We start from the raw sequence: 23847 nt of genomic DNA on the forward strand, positions 1-23847 counted from the left end.
AGGTGAAATTTGATCAAGTTCGCCATACATTGATATTTCCTTTAGATAGGCCTACTGTCTTGGCCGACCTCCAATACTTCCAAAGTGTAATGATCTGTGTAATGATCATGCTAGTTAATCAGCTTCTTGATATGCCACACCTGTCAGCTGGATGGATTATCTTGGCAAAGGATAAATGCTCACTAACAGGGATGTCAACAAATTTGTACACACATTTTGAGAGAAATAAGCTTTTTGTGCCTTTGGAAAATTTCTGTGATCTTTTATTTCAGCTCATGAAACATGGGACCAACACTTTACATGTTGTGTTTATATTTTTGTTCAGTGTATAAAGACTTGAAGCACCCAAATTGAGTTACAACATTGTAGCGATGTTCTGATAATTTAAGACACTATATACAAAGCATGGAGTTAAATTATAAATGAGTCATTATAAATGCACATTTCTTTGTGAATTGAAATGCTTTTCACCTCTATTTGTGAATAAATTACTAACTGGTTGCCACTCTCCCAGGACTAAGCGTCCTAGTCATTAAAACGTTGGATAGTTTGGAGTGCGTATGTGTGAATGGGGAGGGATACAGTCTGGAGATAGAACACTTTGGATAATTAATACTAATGCGCTCTCAGCGACGCCTCTCTTTCCTGCTCAGGGAGGACGATAGCACAACATGTTCTTAGAGGACGACTTTCAACATCACCTTCCGTGGAGGAAGTCTCTCAGCACTTTAGATGGGAAACTGATTTACTTTAACTCTAAGTGTAGCCTAATATCTGTATGCTAAAGATTGATAAAAAAAATAGCAATTAAAAAAAACCTTGCTATGAGATACGTACTGTTTGGCATATTAGTAAAAAGATCCACTCAAACTAATCTCTCATGAAGGCCTTGGTTCTAGGTGCCGAGGTTCCAATCAAACTGACATTACGTTTTTACAGCTATTATTCCAGTTGGTCTCAAACTGTGTCAAATGGAACAGTAATATTATCCTAGCCCATATTGTTTGGTGGTTACAACATACAGTACATGCTTTTAATATTCAAACAGTTGTAATCATTTTTTGCTATCATATCAATGTCAAGACAAGCCTAATCCTCTAACCCCCAATGTTTCTTGGAAATGTACAAAGATAGGAGTGTAACATTTTGCTTTACAGCTAAACCACTATTGGCTTTTGTTAGATATTCTAAAGAGAAACTAAATTGTTATTAAACATAATGGTATAAATGTCTAAAATTGTACTGGATTTGGAAAGCATCTTTTGGTCATCATTTGGCGCTTCATGCAGCCAACACAAACCAATTTCAAATGTTTCACAATGGCTGTTTTATCTTCTTGGTATAGTGGTTGTAAGACAAATCTATTGGAAGCAAAATGTCAAACAGAACCATCCTCCTGATGTTAAACTTCTGGGATGACAAATCCACTGAAATCCCCCCATAGAATAATGTATTTTTACAACAATCAAAACAAACATGCATTTTCATACTGAATGACATTGTAATGCTCGGGCGTCGTGGGTGAGGAATCAGACGCAGGAAGCAGCGAATACAGGGTAGTGGCTTTTAATGGGCCAAATGGCGAAAAACACAAGCCACCCCAAACAGCGATGAGAGCGCACACAAAACAAAGTGCCCCAAACACAGGGGAAAACACAGTCGGCGCAAAACCAACGCACTAGCGCAAAAACACAACCAGCGTGTACACAAGCATACAACAGATAAACAATCCCGCACAAAGAGCAGGCGGGCCAGCTAGCTCATATAGCCCCGCTAATCACCCCCACTAAGAACAGGTGGAAACAATAACAGAAAGGGGGAAAACAAAAAGGGAATCAGTGGCAGCTAGTAGGCCGGTGACGACGACCGCCGAGCGCCACCCGAGCAGGAGGGGGCGCCACCTTTGGTGGGAATCGTGACAGACATTGATTTTGCCTGATTTGTAACCTTGTATTTAGATTGTCAGCTTCCAAGATACTGGCCAATGATATACAGTTGGTGACATAGCCTGTGTGTTCTGGAAATGTATAGATGTTAATGACCACACTGGGAGGATGGAGTGAGTGGAATATATGTCCTATCTGTTTAACTTGGAACACGCACTAATCTTAGCACATTTTGGAATCCAATAATATTTCCGTCTTTGACGATACGCATCTCACCTCTTACAAAAAAATGTGTCTGAAACTGTTTAGAAAAAGAAATGGCCTTGCTACTGGGAATTACATTTCCAAGGCATTGTAATAATGTTTTATCAAGAATATGTTTCCCTGAATGATGTATACTGCTAACTGCCTGCCAACTCATGCCCTTGCTCTGGTTAACTGTATAAACCAATCCAGCTGGGGTCTGTTTTAGACTGCTGTGGATTTTCAGGGGTGTTTGTAAAAATGTCCTCTGATGCTGTGACCTGGAGGACAAGCTACAAATGCTACCCTACTCAGGCCCAATGGGTGCAATGCAAATCCACACAGCTCTAAATGGTATCTAGTTGTACTGCGTAAACTATATTCAGACAGCCTTTCTGATAGTTTCACACACCCATTTCCAACTTCTGTCAAAATTCTCATTGACAAACCATGAATTACAAAGCATTTATTTTTCCATGAAGCATCTTCTTCACAACACAGTAACATGGGCATCCACATCGGGCCAGATCTCTGTCATGTGGTTATGCTCTTGTTTCTGCTAGAGTGATGGGGGTTGTTTACACACACAATGGAAAAGTCCTTGTTGGTTCTGTAAATGTGTCAACGTTTAATGTCACGCTCATAAAACAGGATGAGGTCAGGTTTGGATTATGGTCTGATCTGACACTAGTATTGCAAATCCGTTCCTTATAACAGGTTTTTAATGGCTGAATTTGTGGCACCTAAAGTAAATATACATAGAAGTTATACATGTAGTGTACATGCCAACACGCTGACACACACTTAATCCACTTCACACGTGTTCACAGTCATACTGTACACACACACACACGTGCACACACACACACACACACACAGATCCCTCTGTGACTAATGAACTGATTTGCGTGTTTGCTTTGGCTGATTCGACCTTCCTCATTAATCAAACAGGGAGGAAACATCTCCTGGGCCTTTGAATGCTCACATAAAGAGTCCAAACACAAATAAAAGTGAGACTGAAGAAAAGAAAACACAGTGAAAGTTTCCCCTCAGAAAGGCTGAGCCGGTAAACTTCAGCAGTGTGGCTGGTATTAATGCTCACGTAGATTTATGAGATAAATGATTGTCCAGAGTGTTCTCTGTAATGCATATCCACACTACTCATCCCCAACAGGCCGGGAGAGAGGGATGCCAGCCCTGGAGACCATACAGCTGGCCTCCCAGTTCACCTTTCAATACCACACTCTCACTGAGCTGCTAATGTTTGTGTAAATAACTTGAAAAAGGAAATGTTCGGTTCACCACAGAATGTTAATCGATTTAGCTAAACAATGTATTGAATCACTGCATAGCCAGCCAAGGGTATATGAGACTAACATTTTCCTTTTTAGAATAATTTGGATTACATTGCATTTCACTGTAAAAACATTGACGTCTTGATGTGGTTAAGTAGCAGCAGAGAGATTAATACAGAATGCTTGGTAATGCCCGTAGATCATTTACCCACTGTTAGGTGGGTAAGCTATACATTGGAGCTGGTGTGATGCCCTTGATGCGTTTGCCTTTCCAATTGAGTCAGCAGGGAAGAATGCATCTTGACCCACATTTTCCAGTAAACCTTAAACCTTCAACACAGTGTAACTGGAATACAAGGACAGTCAGAAACCTATATTTAAGCACATCCTATTGCTCATTTCCTTGTTTTTCACCTTGGCCAAGCAAGACTCATAAGACAATCTGACGGTTTTCAGCCACAAAAATTGTGTGTCCTTTTATTGTCGGCATATTCACTAAAATCAATTGATTTCACCTTAAAAAGTTCCATTACCCTTCACTATTTAGTTAAGTAATTACAGTCTGCTGATAATAGTACGTTGACTTGTTAGTTCATAATTAAATGGATCTTATGACCTGCAAAAGCTAAATAACGACAACTAATTGACCCTCTTTAACCATGGATGCTTGTTTTGAAGGGGTCTATTGAAGTTCACTGCAAAGGGAGGGACCTACCTTCTAACAATCATCTCCTAATGTCTGTGAAGCAGTGAGTCAGTCAGGGAGTCAGTGGTGAGACCAGACCACAGGGCAGTGAGTAGCTCAAGATTTCCAAACCACAGAAAAGTTGTTTTGATTGAACCACTATTGAATGTGACTTTCAGAATGATCCTTGATATGATACAAGTCTCCTTCCCGAAACTCTTGAGCCATGGCGTGAGTTGACTGTTACCAAATCAGTTTGTCAGCATTTAGTCAGCCAGTGTTGCCACAAGTATGCATTGCCTGTCTATAATATAATGCTCAGTGAACTTGAAGATTTTTTCATTCACTTTCTTGTTCGAAAGGCGTAGCACATTTACTAGACTTTCTTATGCTCTCACTCAAACTTGAGTGTTTTGTTTCCATGCCTTAGTGGGAATAACAACAGATGCCATGTGTTATTTCATAAATCAAGCTACAGTATAACCACTCTATATTTATGCAGGACACAGTATTATACATTATGTTGAGTGCTGTGTAACAAGTGGCTCTTGTAATGGTGAATTTCATAATATATGAATGTCTGGACTTACGGTATGTTGCATATTTTGTCTAGACTTATTTTGCATAATGTAACACACAAAGCCCTCAACCTACGCTGTGTTGACCTGCTAGATGTCTTTGTTTCTCTGAATGGCAGAAAGAGATTACAATGAAATCTTAGTCTAGTACAGCGATGGTGGAGATCAGAGGACACGACAAGAGAAACAAGCATATTTCATTTCTTCATCAATGCTGAGTCTCAAATAATACGCGCTTTGAGATTTTGCATGAGATACTTCTCTCAACCCCTGGGTTCCACATAGGGAATTCCTCTCCTCATATGGGGACATTAAACTTGGAACCAGCACTAACATCATTACTCAAACTGCATTAGAGCCTCAAAGAAATCCTAGCATTTAGCACTGGACTAAGATTTCATTACTGATGCTTTATTTGATATAAACAATTCAGACGTCTACGATATAAACAACTCAGACGTCTACGAGGCCACAAATCGATGACAGTGCAAGCATCCACATCAATCTCCTCCTAACCTCCCCTCTCATCTCAGCTCCTCACCAACTCAACCTGCCCAACACACCATCCATCCCTACTAACAGCCTCCTCATAAAGTCTATCCCTCTCTTGGACTGTGTTTGCCTGACACATACCATTTACTCCAGCCTAAAGCTTTGGCGCCAAGTTCACAGCTGTGAAAACAATAATTTCACATGTATTTCCCAATTTAAGAGCTTGAAATCATTTGACATTTGGGGTCCTGTGTCTGTGTACTGGTGTAGGCTTTGGGACTACACCAGACTGAGCGGATCATTAGATGGAGACAGATATGATAAGACTGGTCCACTGGGGACCAGAGGTCAGAGAACACCTGTCAGAGAGAGAGAGAGAGCAGTGGCGATTTTAGCTTGTAAATCTTGGTGGGTTAAAAAAAAAAATGGGGGATGCATGCAAGCAAAGCCACTACACCAGTTGAACGGTGACAAACGGTGCCCACAAACTGTTAGGGCCGACATAAAGCTGTCCCAACAGCAGAGTCCCAACACCTTACACCTGGCTATCAGCGGAGCCTTGTCTGGCAGCCAAACAGTTAATTCAGCCTCATTTACTGCCTTTTAAAAAAACACAGCTGATATGGCTGACTTGCTTAAACAAATTGAGATGTACAAACTATTGCATAAGGGGACGACAAACGGATAAGAGGCAATCCGTAATTTCTATTAAGACATTAATGAGCGAGTTAGGATGGAAGTAGTCAATATAACGATTTGTTCAGAACTTCTGAAATGTACAGTAACAGAATTCAGAACATGGGCTGTTCTTACAGTGTTATCCCTGTACACCAAGTCAGAACCATATGATAAATAAAGGCAGCATATAAGCAGACACTGAAAGCTCTTACAATATTCGATGATTACATTTCTCAAAAACAGGTTATAGGCTACATGTGCACAACCAAGTCAGAACAGTAGTCGAAATTAAGAGGTGAAAATAGACCAAATTATTAGGGTGAGGCACATGGGCTACTAACAGCTTCCTACACAACATACACTTAGTATTACTTTCTTAGCTCCAGTATACATATCTCCATGGCATATTACATCATTTATGCAGCAGCATACAATACATTTTTGGACTCACCTTATTGTGCTGTGCTCACTTGTACAGGAAGGTGGTGCAGCGGTCCTTCGTGGGAACCGATACGTTTTATCTATCATTTTTCTATATTATTTATCTTCATATGACAAGAATTAAAAAGGATTTGCCAGTAGATTGTCAACTTGATTCATGATGATGACTGCTAGCTAAGATTTTGTAAGTCAGTCTAATCAAAGCTACTGTAGATATGTGATTTGACGTCATGTTATCTGTGGCCAATGACTTTGAGCCACGGATATTCAAGCGGCTTGAATTTTCTAGCTCTACCCTTAAACTTAGCGGTGACGTAGTGTCCCCATGAGTGACAGAACACTGAGCTAATCATGGCGCAACGCAACGTATTTTCTGCTGGCTGCCCCACCACCACAGAAAGCACTGAGTTAGGCTGAAACACCTGCATTTTGGAGCTACCGTACTCAAGAAAACAAAAAAGAGACCATGTTTGTATGCGGCTTTATTAACTCAATGATATATATACTTTTTACATTGTTTGCAAACTGATATGTGACACGTATTAATGCCAAAATAACATGCAAAGCAGGAAAGCCCCCCCACCCCAAAAAATGTGGGGCCGCCACTGAGAGAGAGAGTGAGAGAGAGATCTCAAAAGTGATGTGAAGTAAATTACAGAAAGGCAGAACCATTTAAATGTAATTTCAGTGACAACCTTTTAGAATATTGATTACTGACAATATTTGCATCTATGCAAATCACTGTTTGTCAAATAACTGGCATTGCGTTAGTGTGCATGTGTATGTGTGCGCTTACGTGCGTGCATAACGGCTGACCTGGCCATATCACCCGGTTCTATGTGATAATGCTCTGTTTGGCCATTAAAATAGGGATTTCCTCCTTGGCCAGCGTGCCAGGAAACAGGTCCAAGTCCCAGATCCCAGCAGGAGATGTAGCCGTATTCAAAGTAATGGCCTTGGACTGAGGCATCACAGCCTATAATAGGGCTTCAAGGACAGTCTCACAGGCTTTAGTTGTTAATACCCTTAACTAGGAAAAGGATGAGTTCAGGACTAAGTTGAAGTGATAGATTTGAACGGGCCATAAATTTAAACATGCCCGGGCAGCTCTGACATTGAAGAGGTAAAGGAAAACAAATGACACTGTTTTTATTTGTTTATTTTTTTTCTTGCCTGTCACCTTGGGTATGGTGTAATGTCCCTCTCTGTGTCTCTTTCTGTCTCTATCTCTTTCTCTTTCTATCTATCTCTCTTATTTTTCCCTTAATCTCACTCTCAGGAAGCAAGACAACAGAATGCAGGGCCAGGTGGATGAGAGGAAGTTGTGAAAGCTGGGACAGAGCAGAGGAGGATCCAAGAAGAGAGGAGTAGGAGGAAGAGACCTTAGACCTTACTAAATAAAGGACAGAGGGTCTGGCTGGCTGGAGGTCTGGACACATATCCATAAACTTTCTCAGAATAGGAGTGCTGATCTAGGATTACAATAAATGCACAGGTGTGTGTGTGTGTGTGTGTGTGTGTGTGTGTGTGTGTGTGTGTGTGTGTGTGTGTGTGTGTGTGTGTGTGTGTGTGTGTGTGTGTGTGTGTGTGTGTGTGTGTGGGGGCGCTTTATGAATACGGGCCCCGGTGTGCTGTGTGCTGAGAGGGGGTGAGAGAGGCTGGAACCTCGTGGAGCCTCTGGCACTGCAGCAGAAACAGAGGAGGAGGAGGAGAACTGTGTGAGGATCAGGCCAGGATGTTGAGCAAACTTTATTAGAGTTTGTCTGTGTATCTTTGGATTGAAATGTTTTGGAGAGCTTCACGGTGGAAAAGGGAGACAATTCAGTGTAGCTCTCAGAATTTCCCCAAAATTCCCCCTTTGAAGTCTCCTGTTTTAAATGAAATACATAGGAAAGGAAAGTATTTACAGTACACATGTGGATGGGAACCATATAAATGAAGACTAAATCAATATAATATTGTTCACAAATCACAAATATTTGGTATCTCATAACGGTTTAACCTCTGAGAACCTTTGTGTAAAATATGTTCCCTTCGACGGAAATGCTTGTACAGAGGCTGAGGGGCTCTGTGTGAGATGAAGTAATCTTCATAACCTAGAATGATAGAAACAACATACAACAGTATCATCCATCCACACCAAATATTTCATATTTCCCTCAGTAGATATGGAGGAAAGTCATTATTGGCGTAATCTGAACTGAGTATTGTACATATTTGACAAATCTGGCCACAATGGAATATTGCTTTGGATACATGTATTCTCATAGGTTTAATACAGAAATGTTGTTGTTCAGTCTGCAGGGGATTTAGTATTGTAGCGAGTAAAACCATTATGGAAAAAACAAGTCATTTGTCAGAGTCATTTTGCTCAGTCAGCGCAGGATCAGGCATATTTCCACAGTGCTATTTTCGGTGCAGATTTGAAACAGCAAATATGGCTTGTCCTAGAAAGTCACGTTTCTACCGGAGTCTGTGGGGATTTTCTTTACTTCCTCATGCGGCTAATTACAGTGATCATTCTGCTGTCTATGAAGAACAGATGGACAATGGGTTTGATGGTCATGCTTGGTGAAGTGTGAGTGCATAAGGGGACATTTGTTCAGTCCAAAAATTCAGTGATGGGAGTTGGTAGGGTTTAAACAGGGTTGGTGGAGGCAGGAGGCGGAGGAGGGTTTCACTAACTGAATTTGTCCGAAGCATAGAGTACTGTAATGACGACAGATGGCATCTGAAGAGATGATGATCTTTCTGGAGCCAGGTTGGGAAGTGCCTACTGTGTACTGTAGCTAGGATAAGACGTGCTGACATGCAGTTTTCAGCCCACCATGAAGCATCACTATAGGATAATTATGAGTTATATTGGTTTACTTTAAGTTACAGTATGCTGTTCTTAATTGGTTTAGGTATATTATTCCCAAAACAGTCAACTATGTGTGAATTTTCATGGAGAATCATATTTGCTCATCATGAAAATATATTCACTGTACTGTACTTCTATTTGTGTGCTATTGCTTTATGCATTAATTTGAAGCAACAGATGATCAGTGGCAATTGTAGTTGAGGGAATTAACTTGAAAGGTTATATTATGTTGTCTACTGTCGTCTAGTGGACATTTGAAGGTAGCATTGATGGTCTCAGTACATTTTCAAACAAACCCTAAAGGAGAACAGTTAACTCAGTTCATGTTTGACTGGCAGTATTAGAATTGACTGGGAGTCATCTGGCATTAGTTTGAGAAGACTGCCATCTTCTGGCACATTGCAGTAGGATGCTGAAGTTGATTCCGTTCTTAACCTTAACCTGGTCAGCATGCTACCAAAGATTTCTACAACTGTGTCGCTACTTAATAGTAACAGTATGTCAGGGGAGAGTACTTCAGTAGAGGATAAAGGCAGAGATGCTCGAACAGCGTGCCTGACAGTGGACGTGCCCGAGCTGGGTGAAAATGAGGACAAGAAACAGTGACCCTGGCCATACAACTATGTTTCCATGAAAAGTTCCTTAGTTAACACATTGCAATTGATTCATCATAATGATTTAAGGGTTTGTTCTAGATGTGATAGTGAGAACCATATGTTTCCCCCTTATGGTTTTGTTGCCTACAGTTCTATAATTCCGTCAGTACTTAGGCATGTCCTAGATAAATGTTCCTCAAATATTTTCGTTTTTCAATAGGTAACTTAAGTACTCTTCCGTACGTTCTACATTAAGGACACAGCTAGGTCTATTTGGACATGGCTGACTTTTATTGAAATAGCATAAAGACAACCTCCCCTTTTACATGAATAACATTTCACTAGATTCACTCATATAGAAAGAATTTCACATCCTCACATAGACTGAGGTATTACTAATAGGGCTAGGAGGAGAAACCACATTCAATTTGTCAACTCTTTGAATTGGAGTGTGACACAAAGCAACCCATTTCTTTGTATTTCCCCTGTGAGAATAACACACTATGTTTATAACCCATGTATAGAGTATGACGTACACTGTGTGTTATTAGCCTTTTCTAGACAAATCTTAAAATGCAATAAATACGGTTCAAACCACATGGTCTGCAGCACATCACATGATGAAGCCTTTGGCAAGACTTAGAGAAAATAGTTAAAATTCTTTCTCTCTCTCCCTCATTCAGCCCTTTACCCATCAGCTGTTAGAGTGAAGAGAGAGATGGCATCAATGGTGAACCCCACCTTTCAGAACACTATAGAGGATGTAAATCTACTCTTTGAGGTGAGACATTTTCTTTGGATATCTGTCTCCTGACCTCTGATCTTTCCAATCACATGAGCCACCTACGCCTGGAGGACTTTGAGTGCACTGTGCTGACCACTGGCAGAGTTCTTTCTCAGGTTGTACAGAGCCATTAAGCAGGACCGGACAGTGACAGCTGAGGAAAAACCTCATAGATAAATTATAGCTCTATGTTGTGGATTGATACTATATTGATACATATTGTTGTCTTCATTTCCAGGGCTCCATTGGGCTCCATTTCTCAAAACTTTTCTATTAATCATTATAGGTAGTGTCAAGAATGATTTCATTGGCTACCTATGTACTATTGTATCACAGAATCAAAATTACAGTTTGAGATACATTTTAATCATATTGCAGTTTTTAGATTTTTGTTATTATTTAAAACTCTTGGAAAGGTTTATTACTAGTGCTACCCTGAACACACTTGGACATTTAATTCTGAAAAATCAGTATATTTACATATATATATATATATTTTTATCTTTAGAAAGTGATTTTAGTCAAATTATTATATCAAATCAAATTTCAAATCAAATCAAATGTATTTATATAGCCCTTTTTACATCAGCTGATATCTCAAAGTGCTGTACAGAAACCCAGCCTATACAGGGTGTTCTTTTTTAAAAAGATTTTACAACACTTTACTGTAAAAAAAAGATGTATCACAACAAAAATGTATTTACACCACACAAATGCCAAAATATTCCTGCCAAAAGTTAATTTATAAAATGCATAATCAAATCTTTACAAGATATGAGTATAAAATATTAGACGAAATAGAACAGAACGGGAGGACCATGTCACGAGAGCTGCCTCTCGTATTGTTGTTGTTTTAGCCAGTGTCTGGTCCTGCACAGTGTTCATAGGGCCACTGATCTTATAAGCTCTGGCTTCACAGGCTGCTGCTTGGTCGCCAAAGAGTCCACCTTGGCCTCGTCCTGTGAGCTTGGTGCATTTGGAGGGAGGAACGGCACATATCGAACCCAGGAGAAGGAGGAGAGACAAGAGCTAATTCCAAATGGAAGGTTGTACACCTCACTGCTCTCCAAGGTGTTGCTGGAGTCATCAAGGGAGATCTTGTTCCAGTCTATGATGCCCCGCTCCCGCAGGGTGCCTGTGTGGCCCAAAGCAGTGGAGTTAGAATGCTTTAACTCATCTATAACAGAGACTGAGAACAGGCTATGATATTGTAGACATGAAAGAGGAGAACTAGTGCATTTTACTCTATGTGAAACGGTTGGAGATACAGTGTTCCCCATCCTCCCATACTGGAGACGTAATTTAGTCAAATCCGGGATACTCAAATGAGTGTGATATGTTACGTTTGTATGGTACTGTGTGTATTAATTATCTAGGTGGCTAACGCCAACGCTACCTAGGTGGCTAACATTAGGGTTAGTGATTAAGGTTAGGGTTAGGATAAAGTTTAGGTTAGAGGTTGGGTTAGCTAACATTCTAAGTAGTTCAGGGATGCAAACTAGTCACCTTGTGGCGTCAATTGTAATTTTGAATCCTAAATAGGTGACCTACGTGATTCGTGTAGATCTGATGAGAAAATTAACCAGAAAAGTAACATAAAACTGGCATTTGGAAAGTTTGAGGTGAGGGAGAAAGTGTGGTGGAACAAGCATTGTTAAGTATCTTGAGTTTATGGTATGAAAATTAGCTGGCTAATAAAGTCAGACAGCTAACGTTAAAGCATCAGATGAGCTAACGTTAGTGACCTAACCAATTTGCTATAGTATTACCTGGTAACGTTATACGACTCCTTGCCGTTCCTCAAGTTATAACGCGTTAGTTGCTTACTGGACCCTGGCAATCCATGTGAAATGTTAACTAGTTAACTATCTAACGAACTAACTACTATATGTGAACACATTTTTCCCCTCTACAGTATGTGGTTAATTTTCAGAATGAGAAAATTAGGTGAAAATGAGGCGTTGCTTGTTAAACAGCTGGAGCTGGGCCTGGCTTAAACTGGATGCCATTTTAGAGGTGAAAGGAACACCACACACACTCCTTTCTCACTTTTTCAATACAGTGGATAAAAAGGGGTATGCCAGGTGTACTCTCTGCCTGAAAGAGATAAATTATGCCAACAAAGGGTATCATGCTCTGCTGGCACATTGTAGAACAGATGTCCACAGGCAGAAAGCGTACAATGTAATAATGTACAGTGTAGGCCAAAGATATTGCTTTTGTTGTGTTGAACTTGACAGTAACACTTGTGTGTGAGGGGGGGTTATTAAATGTTTTACTCGGTGAACGTTATTTTTGCACACATGTAGCCTTGTGCACTTGATCTATGTCTACTCCAATTCAGAGGGGTTGGGTTAAATGCGGAAGACACATTTCAGTTGAATGCATTCAGTTGTACAACTGACTAGGTGTCCCCCTTTCCTTTCCCTACTATAGTGGCCACTACAATAGAGCAAAAATAGAATGCCTGTTTGTTTCATTCTATTTCTACAGCTCCTGAGTGGCGCAGCGGTCTAAGGCACTGCATCTCAGTGCTACAGGTGTCACTACAGACACCCTGGTTCAAATCCAGGCTGTGTCACAACCGGCTGTGATTGGGTGGCGCACAATGGGTCCGGGTTTGGCCGGTGTATGCTGTCATTGTAAATAACAATTTGTTCTTATCTGACTTGTCTTGTTAAATAAAACATTTCCCAAGTGCAATATTTAGATGTGTGTGGTCACAGGCATTCTATTATAAAGGCTGTCATGGTTAACTGCAATATTAGTGTGTTTTTTTCTCAAGACTTGAGTGTCATTTGCAGTAATGTCTAGGCAACAAATAACATTGGGTTGCTTTCTGTACATTTTTTTGCTGTTATGTTCACATTAGCCACTTTATTTTACGCACAGAGACTGATATGTAGATCATATTTTTTGTTGTTTAATTAGTTAAAACCTGCATTTCTCCCTGCAGGTATATTTTGCATGTTTCAGTGCAAAACAAAAGTGTCACCTTTTTGGGCCCTCACCAGTTTGCATCCCTGGTAGTTGCAAATTTGCTAAAATGCTAAAGTTGTCCGTGATGAGATTCGAGAAGTTGCAAGGTAGCTAATACGTAGTAAGTAGTTGCAAAGTTGCTAATTAGCTAAAATTGTCCATGATGAGATTCGAACATGCAACCTTTGGGTTGCTAGACTTTTGTTTTTGCCTTAAGTAACCATTCGTCTTGGGTAACCATACCAAATGTAACATATCATACTAATTTGAGTGTCCCGGATTTTTGTTACATCTAGTCTATGAGACCAGGTTGGTCCTCCTGGGTGGAAGCTTACCTGGAATGGTGTTGTCAAGGAAGAACCCAAAGAAGCCTCCAATAAACATGCTGGTTGTCAGAAGCACCTGCAGCAGTTGGTCCAGCTCGACCACACCTGACAAAGAGAATACAGTTCATCACACTGGGCCAAGTCACATACTAGAGGAATCCGATCTCAGCAATATGACCTCCACTTGCCCTCCATGTTGTTCTTCTGTTGAGATTTTCCACACAGCTTTTTTGTAAGGAATTGTGATATTTTTTGTCATAGTGTTTCATGCATTATCTGCTCTGATACCTGTTGCTATGGCATCTGGGTTCTTGAAAATCCAGTTTGGAATGACAAGCCCGGTAAACATGGAAAATCCAAAGATAAACACGTTCCGGGAGGAGTTCATGTCTGCATACTGTCAAATGATAAACAGAGAAGAGTTAACAGAGAAACGCCGCAAAGTCATTAGGGTTGTTTTGATTCTAATAACTTTCAAAACATTGTACCAAAAACGGATTCACAGATTTCTTGCTTATTCCCTCCTGATTCAAGGAAAAACCTGGGAATTTTGAAATTAGCTACCTGAATTTTGCAACAATTTTGCAAACCTACAAGCGGAGTTGGGTAGGTTACTTTCTAAATGTAATCTGTTAGTTACTAGTTACTTGTCCAAAATTGTAATCTCTAATGTAACTTTTGAATGACCCAACCTGAGTAATATAATCTCATTACTTTGAGTTACTTTTGGAATACCTTTACCTTAAGAGGCATTAGAAGACAAATACGATCCATCAAACTCATTTGGTGTGTCATAATAGTGACCTTTGACTTGTGATCAGACTCGCTCAGGTGGAACAAATTTAAACTTCCGTCTTTTTTCAATGGTGAAATGAATGTCATTGAGAAAACAATGAATTTTTTTACAAACATCCTTTTTGAATTTAAAAGTAATCCAATAAGTAATCTGATTATTCTATTTTTGCTGGTAATTTAACTGATTACATGTAATCAGTTACTGCGCAACCCTGCCTACAAGTCAGTTAAGACATGACTGAAAAAGCCTTCACATGCAAAATGTCTCCATAGTGGAAATTGTACTATTCAACGTGTAAATAAACCTAGACAACTGCGTTTACCTGCAGATTTGAAACTCCAGCTGCAGATATGACCCCGAACATGACCAAGAACATTCCTCCAATCACAGGTGTGGGGATGGTGGTGAAAATGGCTCCAATTTTACAGAAAAGTCCCATGATGATCATCAATACCCCACCAGTAACGATCACCATGCGACTGCCCACCTGAGAGAGAAAGAAATAACCATGTCTGTTGAAACTGTATAACAGCCAATAGCTTGTATACTTTCCATATTCCAAAAAGCATTGATTTATCTATAATATGCTCAAAATCGTATTGCAGTCTAAATCTAAAAACAGATCATAATAATGAAAAATAGCCTAGAGCCGATCTCACCTTGGTGATGCCCAGTGCACCCACATTCTCACTATAGGAGGTGGTTCCGTTGCCTGTGCCCCAGGCCCCAGCCAGCAGACAGCCAATCCCCTCAATGCCAATGCCCCTGTTGATGGCATGCTTAGGGGGTGGAGGGGCCCCGGATAGCCTGGCACAGGCGTGGTAGTCCCCCACCGACTCTATCATGGAGGATAACACCCCAGCCAAGATCCCTACCACTCCCGCCAGGCTCACAGTTGGCAAACCCCACTGACCTGAGATTGGAATCAGAATAAGGGGTTCCAGTTAACATACAATACATTTGGGTATTTCTATTCATATACAGTGTCTTCGGAAAGTATTCAGACCCCTTTACTTTTTCCACTTTGTTAGGTTACAGCCTTCTTCTAAAATTGATTAAATCGTTTTTTCCCCTCATCAATCTCCACACAATACCCATAATGACAAAGCAATTTCCATTTACATTTAAGTATTCACACCCTTTACTCAGTACTTTGTTGAAGCACATTTGGCAGCGATTACAGCCTCAAGTCTTCTTGGGTATGACACCTGTATTTGGGGATTTTCTCCCATTCTTCTCTGCAGATCCTCTCAAGCCCTGTCTGGTTGCTGCACAGCTACTTTCAGGTCTCTCCAGAGATGTTAGATTGGGTTCAAGTCCGGGCTCTGGCTGGGTCACTCAAGGACATTCAGAGACTTGTGCCGAAGCCATACCTGTCTTGTCTTGGCTGTGTGCTTAGGGTCGTTGTCCTGTTGGAAGGTGAACCTTCACCCTAGTCTGAGGTCCTGAGCGCTCTGGAGCAGGTTTTCATCAAGGATCGCCCTGTACTTTGACCCATTCATCTTTGCCTAGATCCTAACTAGTCCCAGTCCCTACTGCTGAAAAACATACCCACAGCATGATGCTGCCACCACCATGCTTCACCGTAGGGATGGTGCCAAACATGACGCTTGGCATTCAGGCCGAAGAGTTCAATCTTGGTTTCATTAGACCAGAGAATCTTGTTTCTCATGGTCTGAGATTCTTTAGGTGCCTTTTGGCAAACTCCAGCGGTCTGTCATGTGCCTTTTACTGAGGAGTGGCTTCCGTCTGGCCACTCTACCATAAAGACCTGATTGGTGGAATGCTGCAGAGATGGTTGTCCTTCTGGAAGATTCTCCCATCTCTACAGAGGATCTCTGGAGCTCTGTCAGAGTGACCATCGGGTTCTTGTTCACCTCCCTGACCAAGGCCCTTCTCCCCCGATTGCTCAGTTTGGCTGGGCGGGCCAGCTCAAGGAAGAGTCTTGGTGCTCCCAAACTTCTTCCATTTCAGAGTGATAGAGGCCAGTGTTCTTGGGGACCTTCAATGCTACAGACATTTTTTGGTACCCTTCCCCAGATCTGTGCCTCGACACAATCCTGTCTCTGAGCTCTACGGACAATTGCTTCAACCTCATGGCTTGGTTTTTGCTCTGACATGCACCGTCATACTCCAATCAAGTTGTAGAAATATCTCAAGGATGATCAATGTTAACAGGATGCACCTGAGCTCAATTTCGAGTCTCATGTAAATAAGGTATTTCTGTTATTTATTTTGAGTAAATTAGCAACAAACAAAAAAATCTGTTTACCCTTTGTCATTATGGGGTATTGTGTGTAGATTGCTGAGGATTTTTTTAATCCATTTTAGAATAAGGCTGTAACATAACAAAATATGGGGGGAAAAAAGGGATCTGAATAATTTCGGATAGCACTGTCCATATCGATAAACCATACATATTAGTAACCCATACAGCACTAACTACTAAAGGTTGGGTTAGGATTGTGACCATGTGACCGTACCAGGAAAAACTTGAATATCAGGTTATGGAGTTGTTGCTTATGATCCCACTGAGCAGCTGTGCTCCGTACCTGGATATGGGAATCTGAACCAGGGGGCCTGGCCTATGACATCCCCCTTCAGGTCTGTGCGAGCCAGGTAGCCGTACTGCTCCGGCTCTGAGGGCAGGACATTAGAGATGGTGAAGATGTAACAGATCAGCCATGACAGTGTGATGCCAAGGAGCACCTGAGGAAGAAGTCACACACAGTACTGCACATGCAAATATTACACCAGTCATTATCAGGACCAGGAGTGTTTCCAGACCACAGGACTGACAAGGGAAAAATTTGGTCTATATAAGGTCGATAAGTGAACAATGAACACTTTTGAGTCTTTGGCCTCAATTCAATCAGATCGAGAGTAGTGGACATTTTGGCGTTGTTGGAGGTGTAACTGCAGTATGAGCTGACAAATCAGTGAGTGGCTGCTCTTGTGTGACACCAACCACTCCCTTCCTTATTATAACTTACTCCCGAGTGGCGCAGTGGTCTAAGACACTGCATCCCAGTGCAGGAGGTGTCACTGTAGTACCTGGTTCGTATCCAGGCTGCATCACATCTGGCCGTGATTGGGAGTCCCATAGGGCGGCGCACAATTGGCCCAGCGTTTGGCCGGGGTAGGCCGTCATTGTAAATAAGGTTTTGTTCTTAACTGACTTGCCTAGTTAGATAAAAAATAAATTAAAAATCCCTACCGCGTTAGAAGTTCAAAACGGTGAAAGAGAGAATAGGCTCTATCGATTATAGAAATTATGACAGGCATGTTTTCATGTTAATTTGGATGGGGGGGGTTTATAGCCTATCAATCTAATTGGGGTGTAGACAATAGAACATCACGCATTTGAGTGGTTGAACTTGTAGCGCAGCTTCATAAACTTCTAACATGGCTGCACGGGATTTGTTGGTTATAAAGTCGGTTGTAGTTTTTCATCCAATAGCAGTGTCAGAGACAAGGTCACACAGGGAGCCACTTGTGGATTTGACAGCTCTAACGCATTTCCACCTCCGACACCTCCAAAACAACTGCTGTGCAGATGTCGGCTAGTGCGGATCTGATAGAATCTAGCCATTTATTTTCCAATGGACGTACAGGTAGAAGCTGGAAGATGTAGATCCTGGAGGTGTGGAGTTTCTTGGTTTTGTTGTATTTGGGGAATGGTACAGGGATATGTCGGAGGTACTGGGAGAACAGGATGATCAGAGCAGTCGTCCTGTAGGAAAGAGAATAACTCTGTTCACAAAGCAGAATGAGCCATCCAGTGGTGCATTTAGAATGGGTAAGAATCTTCATACAGTATGTATGTAGCCTACAGTCAGGTCAAAAATGATTGGCATGCTTGATAAAGATCAGGAAAAAATACCATAATACAAATACTGAGCTATTCTGTATGCAAAATTATAATATTTTATACTAATAGAATTGCTCAGAGAAATACATTTTGTTTAACAAGCAATAAAAATAAATTGCCAAAAGATAGGGATCAAAGTTACTGCCATCGTTGTTGTCAATACTCCAGCACCCTCCCCTTGCAAAGATATTGGGAGCTGAGCATTTTTCAAACATGTTTTATGAGATTGGAGAACACATTGGGGAGGGATCTTAGACCATACAGAATCTTTCCAGATCCTTGATCCTTCGTTTGTGCTTATGGACTGCCCTATTCAATTCAAACCACAGATTTTCAATGGGGTTCAATTTCAGAGACTGAGATAGCCATTGCAAAATGTAGATTTTGTGGTCAATTAACAATTTCTTTGTGAATTTTGATGTGGGCTTGGGGTTATTGTCTTGCTGGAAGATCCACTTGCGGCCAAGTGTCAGGTTTTTAGCTAAAATGTCTTGGTACTTCTAAGAAGCCATCCAGTGTGTGGCACAGTGTGAGAACCGTTTGTTTAAGCCCAAGTAGAATTAGTCCTCAACTGTGTCTAGTGTGGTTCAGGCTCAGGCCTCTTGTGAAGGTACAGGTGCAAACCAGTCTGAACACTCAGAGTTAAAAGCCCTCACTTAAGCCCAGCAGAACCAGCAAGAGCAGCTTCTAATGAACGCACTTGGGTCCTCAAACGCGGCATCAAACAGTGAGCTATCCCCCAGATTCGAAAGGAATTCAGGTGGTAAACCTATTTGTTTCAGGTGTGACCAGGTAGAACACATAGCACGTTTCTGTTCCACTTCAGTACGTCCCAAAAGGGCCCATTTAGAGAAACAAGAAGAGGTGGTCCGGTCGGGACCACTGTCGTCAAAGGGTTCAGGGTATAGCCCGGGAACAGGCTATGGCTCGGGAACCTTAACGATATAACATGGTATTGTGAACCGATTATTTTTTATGTTTTGCGTTTAATTAAGTATTAAGAAGTTTTAATATTTATTTTTTGGAAGTGAGCCAAGGTTATAATTATTGTTTGTATCTTGCAGATAGTTGGAGAAGCCTTTCACTGCTCTCACTGGGTTATTAGTTTGTGTCCCTTGCATTAGATATGTAGTTCTTTGGGCAAAAGATTTGGGAATGCCCTGGCGGGCGGACTAGTTTAATTTTCTTTGTTATATGTTGGTTTGTCTACCTTTTTATTTTGTCACCACTTCCCCAGAGACTTCTAAGGGCTGGCTGTATTTAGGATGGAGTGATTTAGTTCAGAGAGCATAAGGAAGTCCCATTAATACACTTGTGTGCCTTTGCAGGCTAATTATCATGAGTGTGCTATTGTTCAATGAGTGCAATTATTTATTTCCCTGCTGCTGACTAGTGTTTGTGAAATCCTAATATATAATGTTGCATACAAAGTTTGAAAGGTCTATCACTTTCATCAAACACAATCAAAGTTAACATTAGCCCTAGAGGCCTTCAATTGCCCAACTTATAGGCATGCCCAATGTAGGCATCTTTTTTAACAACGTGATGCTGCACTCTAAAGGGATAACTTGGAATAACATGATGTTGTTAACTAAATAATCAAAAGAAAAAAGTGTTTATTTATATTATAAGTATTTAAGCATGTCAAGCGCAAGAGATAATGTCGCAGGTAGGTTTATGGCTTGATCATATCACAACATTATTTTAATAACACCTCCAAAGTAATTGCATGTGGAGCAGGAGCCACTGAATCTCTGCATTTCTCTAGTATCCACTCAATATCTGCTCTCAATCCACTCTTTTGGTATTGTTTTCATTAGTCCACTGCTGATACAGTCCCAAAATGTCAAGTGTCACACCATCATGATGAACTGGAAAGTGACACTTTGCTTCTTGAAAGTACATGTAAAAGTGGACTAATTATTTTTTTTTCTCAAAATATCGTTTTTGAGTGGATTTTTCTTTAACTGGTTAGGACAGCTCATGAGGTCTCCTAAATATCTGTCGACTAGGTGGGACTCTTATGACTAAAGAGGCTTCATGCATAGCGTTTTACCCATAAGAGTAGTAGTAAAATGTCTCTCTTCTCAGCACTTATGACAAATCTTCTACTCTGAGACACTTTGTGGATATGGGCCCAGTTCAACAGTTGATGACTACAGGCTTGTGGGGAGTTTCGAGTGAAACCATATTGAGAGGTACACACATAGTGGAGATGCCCCAGTGGTTCCCTGCGCTTATTCCAGCTGAGTCATACAGGGACAGGCCAATCAGAGAGATGGTGGGTGCGATGGTGAGGGGGCCAATAAAACGCATGAAGAAACCGATGAGGCCAGAGAAACCCACCAGCACCTGGAACAAAGAGCCCACCATGATGGAGCCCTGCAGCTGTAGAGGAATACAAACACACCAAATGAGCAAATACACATCAATAAACATGAGTAATAGTATTTCATCCTATTTACTGTGAACCACATTAATGTGTATACAATATGTAAACTCAGCAAAAAAAGAAACGTCCTCTCACTGTCAACTGCGTTTATTTTCAGCAAACTTAACATGTGTAAATATTTGTATGAGCATAACAAGATTCAACAACTGAGACATAAACTGAACAAGTTCCACAGACATGTGGCTAACAGAAATGGAATAATGTGTCCCTGAAAAAAGGGGGGGTCAAAATCAAAATTAACAGTCAGTATCTGGTGTGGCCACCAGCTGCATTAAGTACTGCAGTGCATCTCCTCTTCATGGACTGCACCAGATTTGCCAGTTCTTGCTATGAGATGTTACCCCACTCTTCCACCAAGGCACGTGCAAGTTCCTGGACATTTCTGTGGGGAATGGCACTAGCCCTCACCCTCCGATCCAACAGGTCCCAGACCAGCTCAATGGGATTGAGATTCAGACTCTTCTCTGGCCATGGCAGAACACTGACATTCCTGTCTTGCAGGAAATCACACACAGAACGAGCAGTATGGCTGGTGGCATTGTCATGCTGGAGAGTCATGTCAGGATGAGCCTGCAGGAATGGTACCACATGAGGGAGGAGGATGTCTTCCCTGTAACGCACAGCGGTGATTGCCTGCAATGAAAACAAGCTCAGTCCGATGATGCTGTGACACATGGACCCTCCACCTCGATCCCGCCCCAGAGTACAGGCCTCGGTGTAACGCTCATTCCTTCGACGATAAACGCGAATCTGACCATCACCCCTGGTGAGACAAAACCATGACTCGTCACTGAAGAGCACTTTTTGCCAGTCCAGTCTGGTCCAGCGACGGTGGGTTTGTGCCCACAGGCAACGTTGTTGCCGGTGATGTCTGGTCAGGACCTGCCTTACAACAGGCCTACAAGCCCTCAGTCCAGCCTCTTTCAGCCTATTGCGGACAGTCTGAGCACTGATGGAGGGATTGTGCATTCCTGGTGTAACTTGGGCAGTTGTTGTTGCCATCCTGTACCTGTCCCGCAGGTGTGATGTTCAGATGTACCGTTCCTGTGCAGGTGTTGTTACACGTGGTCTGCCAATGCGAGGATGATCAGCTGTCCGTCCTGTCTCCATGTAGCGCTGTCTTAGGCGTCTCACAGTACGGGCAATGCAATTTATTGCCCTGGCCACATCTGCAGTCCTCATGCCTCCTTGCAGCATGCCTAAGGCACGTTCACACAGATGAGCAGGGACCCTGGGGCATCTTTCTTTTGGTGTTTTTGAGAGTCAGTAGAAAGGCCTCTTTAGTGTCCTAAGTTTTCATAACTGTGACCTTAATTGCCTACCGTCTATAAGATGTTAGTGTCTTAACAACCGTTCAACAGGTGCATGTTCATTCATTGTTTGTGATTCATTGAACAAGCATAGGAAACACTGTTTAAATGAAGACTGTGAAGTTATTTGGATTTTTACGAGTTATCTTTGAAAGACAGGGTCCTAAAAAAGGGACGTTTCTTTTTTTGCTGAGTTTTGATACTGGTGTATCAAGGGTTATCAAAAAATTATCAAACATGGTAAAATAGCTCTCTTTCTTTCTTTACATTTACAATATAGACATTTAGGAGACACTTTATATTTGTCAATCACATTACTAAAAGGCGGCAGATAGCCTAGTGGTTAGAGCATTGGGCCAGTAACCGAAAAGTTACTGGAATCCCCAAGCTGACAAGGCAAAAATCTGTCATTCTGAACAAGGCAGTTAACCCACTGTTCCCTGGTAGGCCGTCATTGTAAATAAGAATTTCTTCTTAACTGACTTGCCTGGTGAAGAAAAAAAAAGAAAAAAATCACCTCTCGCATGCGGCTCTGCCACACATCTATGTACTCAGGAGAGGTGGTGTTGACCAGGGAAGCGTTCTGGGTCCAGGCAGGGCATGTCCACTCTGGCATTGACAGCATAGCCATGGAGGGAGCTAGAAAGGCAAAGGTACCCCCCTGAACAATGGGCAGTCTGAGGGATAGAGAGAGAGAGGGGCGAGTAAGACAGATACCTGAAATCACAAATTGCAGAGATTAGATGTTATGGCTAGAATCTTAAGACTGTTACATAAGGAATTCTTCCCCTTTGTAGTATAATCAGAAACCGACATGTTTTGTGAAGAAGTAGTTGGAGGTTGTGGTTGGTCAGGTTGGACCAGAGATGAAACAGCAACACTGGCTCTTTTGCCATCTTCATGTTCTACACAGATCTGGGACTAGGTTGATGCTTGGCTTTTCTGAATAATGATTCATCAAGCATTTGCCTGCATGATTATGGATTCAGGTGACCTGGGTCATCAGAATTGCTCCTATCCATAAAATAAGTGAGGAAAGGAGAGAGCGTTTGCTACATTTATGTCCAAAATAAACTTAAATACAGTACATACCCTTCAAATTAGTGGATTCAGCTATTTCAGTCACACCCGTTGCTGACAGGTGTATACAATCAAGCACACAGCCATACAATATCCATAGACAAAGGCTGCCAGTAGAAAGGCCTTACTGAAGAGATCAGTGACTTTCAACATAGCACCGTCTCAGGATGTCACCTTTTCAACAAGTTAGTTCATCAAATTTCTGCCCTGCTAGAGCTGCCCTGGTCAACTGTAAGTGCTGTTATTTTGAAGTGGAAACATCTAGGAGCAACAACGGCTCAAAGAACGGGACTGCCAAGTGCTGAAGTGTGTAGCGTGTAAAAAATGTTATGACTTTAGTTGCAACACTCACTACTGAGTTCCAAACTGCCTCTGGAAGCCAGGTCAGCACAATAACTGTTAATCGGGAGCTTCATGAAATGGGTTTCCATGGCCAAGCAGCCACACACAAGCCGAAGATTACCATGCGCAATGCCAACCGTCAGCTGGAGT

The 23847-nt window shown here is 41.6% G+C and overlaps 1 protein-coding gene across 2 annotated transcripts in view; it reads right to left on the reverse strand.

Annotated features, from left to right (window-relative positions):
• Positions 1 to 9814: 9814 nt before the first annotated feature.
• Positions 9815 to 23847, reverse strand: part of slc23a4 (solute carrier family 23 member 4) — a 28578-nt gene continuing 14545 nt past the window's right edge. For both annotated transcript variants that reach the window (XM_029696841.1, XM_029696840.1), the window contains exons 5-13: positions 22793 to 22952; positions 20720 to 20901; positions 18255 to 18375; positions 17195 to 17351; positions 15302 to 15555; positions 14965 to 15129; positions 14135 to 14243; positions 13856 to 13951; positions 9815 to 11676 (exon numbers count right to left, since the gene is read on the reverse strand). In XM_029696841.1, coding sequence (XP_029552701.1) covers positions 11423 to 11676; positions 13856 to 13951; positions 14135 to 14243; positions 14965 to 15129; positions 15302 to 15555; positions 17195 to 17351; positions 18255 to 18375; positions 20720 to 20901; positions 22793 to 22952 — 1498 coding nt within the window. In that variant the 3' untranslated portion in view covers positions 9815 to 11422. The remainder of the gene's footprint in view (positions 11677 to 13855; positions 13952 to 14134; positions 14244 to 14964; positions 15130 to 15301; positions 15556 to 17194; positions 17352 to 18254; positions 18376 to 20719; positions 20902 to 22792; positions 22953 to 23847) is intronic.

The sequence above is a fragment of the Salmo trutta genome, chromosome 17 (genome assembly GCF_901001165.1).
Source record: "Salmo trutta chromosome 17, fSalTru1.1, whole genome shotgun sequence".
Classification (NCBI taxonomy): Eukaryota; Metazoa; Chordata; class Actinopteri; order Salmoniformes; family Salmonidae; genus Salmo; species Salmo trutta.